A 7,250-nucleotide genomic window follows, 5' to 3' on the forward strand; every position below is an offset into this window, starting at 1 on the left:
AATCCTCACACACTCCAGAATAAAAAAGTGCATGCCTATAATCCCAGGACTGGGGAGGCTGAGGCCGGAGGGTCCTGACTTTAAGTCTAGCCTCGGCAACTTAGCAAGATGCTATCTCAAAATAAAATGAAAAACATGAAAGGCTGGAGATGTTGCTCAGTGCAAAAGCCCTGGTCTCAATCCCTGGTAATAGAAAAAATTTTAAAAGAATAAAATAACAGGCTCTCATCATTTCATTCTCAATGGATTGAGGATATAATTTTTAGCTAAAACTACCCTTGGATCCCAATGTTTTACTTCAAATGCACTATCTGAAAATATATTTTTTACCTATACGGTAGACAGGATATTGTATTGCTAGTTCAAAGTTTACTTCTTTGGACTTTAGAAACACATTGATTCCCTCTTCTTCGGTAACAAAGGTCATTCGGTTTCCCATGGCAAAGACTGTAAATATTGGTCCATACTGCAATAAAACACATAAATAAACATAGAGAATGGTAGTGAGCATTTCTAAGCAATGCGTCAGGTTTAAGATAGTTTTCTTAAAGAACTCCAAAACTGAAGCCATGGTCAAGAGAAAAATGATTATATCTAGTAAATAATTATAAATGTTGAGCGTTTTAGACATATTAAAATGATATAAATCTTAACTTGTGCTGTTCCAATAATGTTTATAAGATACAATTATTTACTTATATTTTCCTTTCTCATGGTGTGAAATAATTATTAGAAAATAATAATTATAAATAACAATTTAAAATCTATCAATACTGTGATCTTGGAACATTATTTTCAATACATCCATAGGCTAGGCTTATACACAGCCTATAGCTCAATGTTGCTCAAGAAAAAGAAGCAAAATTGCCAGCTGTTTCCCAGGATATAATTTTCATGAACTTCTGATTATATTTAGCATTTTCTCCAATTATGAAGGTGGGTAATAAACCACATATCAGAAGAAACTATCATCCATTCATCCATTCATGACAGTCAATAGAAAGATCTTGAAACATCACTTACACCCTTATCACTATATTGATCTTAGTCACTTTCACCTCTCCCATAAAAACGCAAATGATTACTCCTGCCATACAGTCTTGGGGGCCACCAGGCAACTGAGGGACCTGGGAAAGCCCCCATTTTCTCACACTAATGAACCAGGCACCTACACTGCTCCCCAATATGATTTTATCTACAATTGTTCCTAATCAAGATTCAGAAGATGCGCCACTTTCATTGCTCAAGTTTTGTCTGAGAGAGAATTAACTTCCCATTAGGGAAGTGGGCTTCGGTTAACATGGACTGGAAGAGGACACAAGTGTAGATCAACCAAGTTCCAACCCACTGAACAGCTGAGATGGCTGCTGACATGTGGCTTTACAGTCACTTACTGCAATACAACTACATAATGCAAAATGGTCACGTGCCAAGTTATAAACTCTGCAGCAGGTCATAGGTGTTGTGTTTTTCTTGGTTCTCTTTTCCTTGTGCAATCTCAGTGTTACGAAGCAAAAGTAAGCTAACACTGTTTTGTTTTGTTTTTTCAAATATGGTGTCACTATGTGGTTCAGGCTGGCTTTAAACTTACTATGTAGCCCAGGCTGGCCTTGAACTTCCAGCAATCCTCCTGTCTCAGCTTCCCAAAGTGCTGAAATTACAGGTATGTGCCACCACACTGTATGTTTTAAAAGAGGTGTTTGTTTTTTGTTTGGCTTTGGAACAGGGTCTCACTGAGTCACTAAGTTGTTTGGGCTGGGTTCAAATTTGGGCTCTTCCTGCCTCAGGCCTGTGTGCCACCATCCCTAGATTCATGTATTTTTCAATTAAACTTTTTGAGACAGTTATAGATTAACTATAGCAATTGTAAGGAATATTAGAGAGATGCCATGCACTCACAACTGCTGCCCGGTGTTACCATCTTGTCTTTTCTTTCCCTCAGTTGACTGCACTAGCTGAAACTGCCAGCACTATGCTGGAAAGAGCAGTGATAACAGACATCTTTGCTTTCTTCCCAATCACAGAGGAAAAATTTAGTCTCCTATTAGCTGTCAAATTTTTGTAGATGTTGGTGATCAAGATAAGAAAGTTCCCCTCTGTCCTAGTTTTCTGAAATTTTGGTTACTTTTTTTTTTGGTACCAGGGATCAAACTCCGGACCTTGTGCTTGCAAGGTAGGTGGTGGAACCACTGAGCTAAATCCCCAGCCCTTGGTTACTTTGTCTCAAATCATAAATAAGTACTGAGTTTTGTTAAAGGCTTTTCTGCACCAACTGCAGCCTGTAGAAATGATGGCTTACTCTGATTTTCAAATCCTGAAATGGTCTTGCATCCTTGCAATGGACTCCTCTTGGCAATTCCTTGCAAATACTGCTCAATTGCTGGTATTTTGTCATATATTTTTGCATCTACTTATCAGGGATGGCTGCCTACAGTTTTCTTCATACTATCTGTGGACTGATACCAGGGTAATACTGTCTTCCTAACATACACTGAAAATAATTCCTTCTCTTCTACTTCCTGGAAGAGATTGTATACAACTGACTTTATTTCCTTCTGTAAATATTGGATATAATTCCAAAGTAACACAATGTGGGTCTAGAAAATTTGGGGGGGGTATAGTCTACTAAAATTATCCATTTCATATAGAATACTTGTGGTAGTTATGTTTCTCCACAAACTGGTCCACTTTCTCTAAGCTCTCAAATTTACATATGTAGTGTTATTCGTGGTTATTCCCTTGTGTTTCTGCAAATCTGCAATGACATCCTCAATTTCATTTCTCATCCTGTGGCTTCCCTCTCTTTTTCGCTATCGGTCTTGCAAGACGTCTAGCAAGGCTGCGGATCTTTTCAAATAATATTCTTTCTTTCCCTACTTTTCTCTATTACTTTTTGTTTTCTGTGTCATTGATTTCTGTTTTTAAAATTTCTTTCCTGTCATTTCTTCAGGTTTACTTTGCTCTTCAAGGGTAATACTGGAGATAGAAGTTTCGATTATTGACCTCAGACTTTTCCACTTTTCTGATGCAAGTACTCAGTTGTAAAATTTCAGATATGTTGCATTTTGATTCTTATTTTTATTTTGGGGGTACTGGAGATAGAACCTTGGGGTACTCTACTGCTGAGCTGGACCCCCAGACCTTTTTTTTTGAGACAGGAGATCACGAAGTTGCCCAAGTTGGCCTTCAACTTGTAATCCTCTGGCCTCAGCCCTTGAGTAGCTGGGATTACAGTTTGTGTGTCAACAGGCTTGGCTCAGTTCAATGTATTTTTTTTTTTTTTTTAATTTCTAAGACACCAAGTTAAGATATAAAGACTCAAAAAAGTTGAAAGTGATAGGGAACAACACAATCTACAAATATTAACCCAAAGAAAGTTGTAAAACAGTTTAAATCAAGATAAGATTAATTACTACCAATGAGGCCACTGGAATCTCTGATTGGCAAGCAAGTGTCCTTGGCAACTGCTGCTGCAGTGAGTGGGTGGGAAGAGCCTTTTTAGCTATTTGCTATAGAGAACTCTGCCTTACAGTTTATTTCCACACTTCGGTGGAGGGCAAATACCATTTCCCCCGCAATAAAATGTTGAAAAAAATCATGATGCTTAATTTTGCCAAGATTTCCCCAAGTATTTACATAAATTGTTCATTAACTATAATTTTGCAAAATACCAAACCTTGGTCTATGCATTTTGGGACACTGTGCTTCCAAACAATGTTTCCAATGTGTCAACAAATAGATCTTCTTAGCTGCAGATGTGCAGCCCGGGTAGGTATCCTCTGAACATAATGTCCCGGGGAAAAGTCCTAGAGATTTCATCAAATTCATGCTTTGAAATTATAACCCACATTGCCCTGGACATACTGGTGCCTGCCTATAACACTCTGGTGGGGGTGGAGACAGAAGGATTTCAAGTTAGATTCCAGCTCTGGGAAACTTCACGACTCAGTGACACCTTCTTCAAAGAGAAAGAGAAAGAGAGACAAGGCAGGAGGGTATGGGGTGGACTGGGGCTTTAGCTCAATGCAAAGGCCCTTGGTTTAATCCTCAGTAATGGGAGAAAAACCCTATAAATCCTAAGATTGACATAACCAAACACAGTCTGAAATTTAAACAAAATCCTCTGCATTCACAGTATTGGGTTTTCAGTTGTAACAGAACTTACTATCTAAGGACTGGGCCCCAGCCATCTCAAAGGTCAACTAGAGTAGGATTCATGCCAAGCTGACATGGCAGGTGACAGGCTTCGGTTTTCCACAGTCCACTAAAGGTTTTAGTTCTTTGCTGGTTGTAGACCAGCCTCTCTGTTTCTGGCCCTGGGAGCCTTCTCATCCTGGCAATTTGTCATCACAGCCTGCAAGCGGGGCAGGTGACAGAATCTGCTATCCAAATGGCAGCCTGAGCCCAGAAGCAGCGTCCCAGCACCTCTGCTACTGGGTTCATTAGAAGTGAGTTCTCAGGATCTGCTGCCATCCAGGAGGTGACTGCAAAGGGAATGGGCAGCAGCAGGTGGGAACTGCTGTGGGTTATCTTAGAAGTCTGACAACCACACAGTTATTAACCTGGAAACCTATCAAGTAAAGATAGCACTATCTAAGCATCTTCAAAAGAAAAAAGAATGAAGAGGTCCAACAGTACCAATGTGTGAAGGTTTCAGCATTTTGGACACAAGAACAGTGTGAATGGTATGATACACTTTGCTTATAAAAGATAGTAAGAATCTACAAATGAATCTGCTTGAATATGGTTCAAGAAAAGATGAAAGGCTATATAAGAAATGAATCACTGTGCTACCAAGATTAGGGATGAGCAATAAGAACTGAGTGGAAGGGAGAAAGGTCAGAGAGATTTTTCACTTAACTTGTTATAGTTAACATTTTTTTTAACTATACCAATTCATATCCACTCAAAGATTAAATAAAAACAATGGGAAGACTTTTGTGGTCATCCAAGTCTTCTCTCCCTTCTCCAGGGCCAGAAGATGCTGGGGGTGACAGCTTTATGAGAGAATTTTAGAAGTCATTTCTTGAAGGTTCAAAGTGCTGCCAGGGATTTAGCTCAGTGGTGCCACTGCCTACCTCAAAAGCATGAGGAGTTTGATCCCTAGTACCCTTGCCCTAAAAAATCATGACAAAGTGCCATAAGGTGTGTCTCAGCTACTGGTCATTTAGATGCAGTTTCCCATCAAGGCTACTGCTACTGTGAAAAAGCAGAATGAGCCCCACTCACCCACCCTGAGCCTGGTTTACTTGTGGGGACTGAGGATGTCATACACACTACAAGGGTACAAACACATTTATCATTTACACAGCAGGACTCTGCTGGGAATAGTAACAGGGAAAACTTTAATAGGGAAAACTTAGGAAATGTCACAATATACCATACTTTCTGCCCCTCACTCTGCTTAATTCAGACTTAACTGGTACCAGAGACAACTAGACTCTCACAAAAGTTTTGTAAGTGAAAAGAACCACTGCTAGCTTTGTTAATCAAACAAGCTCCCTTCCCCCTGGCTAGAGTAGGTAATTGAATAAATCTTAAAGGTCAACTTTCCGGATAAAGGACTGCATCGGGATTGAAATTCAACTGCCTCACCACCAAGTTTTGGGTATCAGCAATGTGAGCTGTGAAAATGCAGTGTAACCAACTGAGTAAGATCAAAGCTGTAAAACCCTATGAAAGAAGGGGTTGTAACCCAATGGGGTGGGCGGGTTGATCAAGGCACCGCCATTAGATGTCATCGATCCCCATCCATAAACTTTTTTCTTTCACTTCCATTCTGCTGCCTCTCTGTGTCACTTGCCAATTCCTTCTGTAACACTAGGAAGGCTACCTTCCAATCCTGATCTGAAAGACAGCCTGAGGAAGCAAATGGGCTGAGGGCTTCATTATGGCTAGGGAGTTTTAGCCATGGGTCCATTTCTGCTTGAGAGCTGAGGTTTCTGTGGTTTAAATCTTCCCTGGTGCCCATGGTGAAAAGAAAGAGCACACATCTTTTGTTATCATACTGCCCAGGTGGGAGAATACAAGAGAAAGAAGAAAGAATGAGGCCGAAAAACTTTCAGCAGCCAACACCACATAATGCTGTCATGTTCTGTGATTTAATACCATAAAGATCTTTTGTACTGTTCCACATGACAATTGACTCATATAACTTGTTTCCTTTGACCAGGAAAGCTATAAAGCCCTCACAAATATTTTATATGATAGGGCTTGTAAACAACATTCCTCAAGGACTGGGGATTTAGCTCAGTGGTTTGCTGCCTGCTTCACAAGGCAAGGCCCCAAGTTCAATCCCGGGTACCAAAAACAAAAACAAAAACAAAAGTTCCTCAAGAGTTATGAGTCAGGTGCCTATGGGGGTGGGGGAGACAAAGAAATATTTCTTTTTCATTTATTAGACTAGTAAAAGTTACAAAAAGGTATGGTACCCAGCGCAGCCCAGAAGATAAGTCAGGCAGTTCCTCACACTCAAGGGAGGGTAGAAAGGGTAATTACATATCTTTTACAAGGGTAACACAATACTATAAACAACTTAACTGTGCAATTCTACCTTTAAGTATTTGGAGGAAACAACTGGCTAAGTACAAAATGTATAATCACATACACATTAAAGCATTGGTTGAAATTTTTAAAAAGTTGATGACAACCTATATATCCAACTAACAACTTTAAATCAACTTTGCAAGTAATTTTCACATATCCTGGTGTTAACTCCATTTGAGGGAACAAATTTATTATTCATTTTTCACAAATTCCAAAAGTACTACCCTTCTGTATTTCCGAATCATTGTAAGCACTTATCAACATCTGTGCACTTAGAATTTAACTATGCTGAAGTAACCAGCGCTTAAAAGTTAATCTGTACTTCCAATAAGGCAGACCGAAACCGAAGTTTATTTCTTCTTTAAAAAAAAATTTTTTTAGTACCTGTTTTTGGTGCATAATGACTACACTCCTGGTGGGGAGGTGGTATGTGTACATAATTTTTCACCCCACCCCCACCCCTTCCCCCCAACTGGACTTCAAATCTTTCCCCAAACCTGGCGTCAAAAAGGTTCTCCAGCGGAGGAATGAATAAACTAGACTAGAAGTGTGTTCCCAGCGTCCTGGCCTTTCTTTCACGGACAAACAATGAAAGGAAACCAGAAAAGGAAACACTCCTCCGAGGGCCCCTGCTCGCACCTACCTGGGCCCGGGCCTGCTCGATGAACTCCAGAGGGGCCTTCCCGAGCCGCAGCCCCGAGCCC

At 40.1% G+C, this 7,250-nt stretch overlaps 1 protein-coding gene across 1 annotated transcript in view; it reads right to left on the reverse strand.

The window, feature by feature from the left end:
• LOC104857735 (24-hydroxycholesterol 7-alpha-hydroxylase) overlaps positions 1-7,244 on the reverse strand; it is a 53,980-nt gene extending 46,736 nt beyond the window's left edge. The window contains exons 1-2 of the mRNA XM_010617812.3: positions 7,190-7,244; positions 331-466 (exon numbers count right to left, since the gene is read on the reverse strand). Of these exons, the coding sequence (XP_010616114.3) occupies positions 331-439 (109 nt within the window). The 5' untranslated portion in view covers positions 440-466; positions 7,190-7,244. The remainder of the gene's footprint in view (positions 1-330; positions 467-7,189) is intronic.
• Positions 7,245-7,250: the final 6 nt, after the last annotated feature.

The sequence above is a fragment of the Fukomys damarensis genome, unplaced genomic scaffold (genome assembly GCF_012274545.1).
Source record: "Fukomys damarensis isolate Sample0158 unplaced genomic scaffold, DMR_v1.0_HiC HiC_scaffold_20, whole genome shotgun sequence".
Taxonomy (NCBI): Eukaryota; Metazoa; Chordata; class Mammalia; order Rodentia; family Bathyergidae; genus Fukomys; species Fukomys damarensis.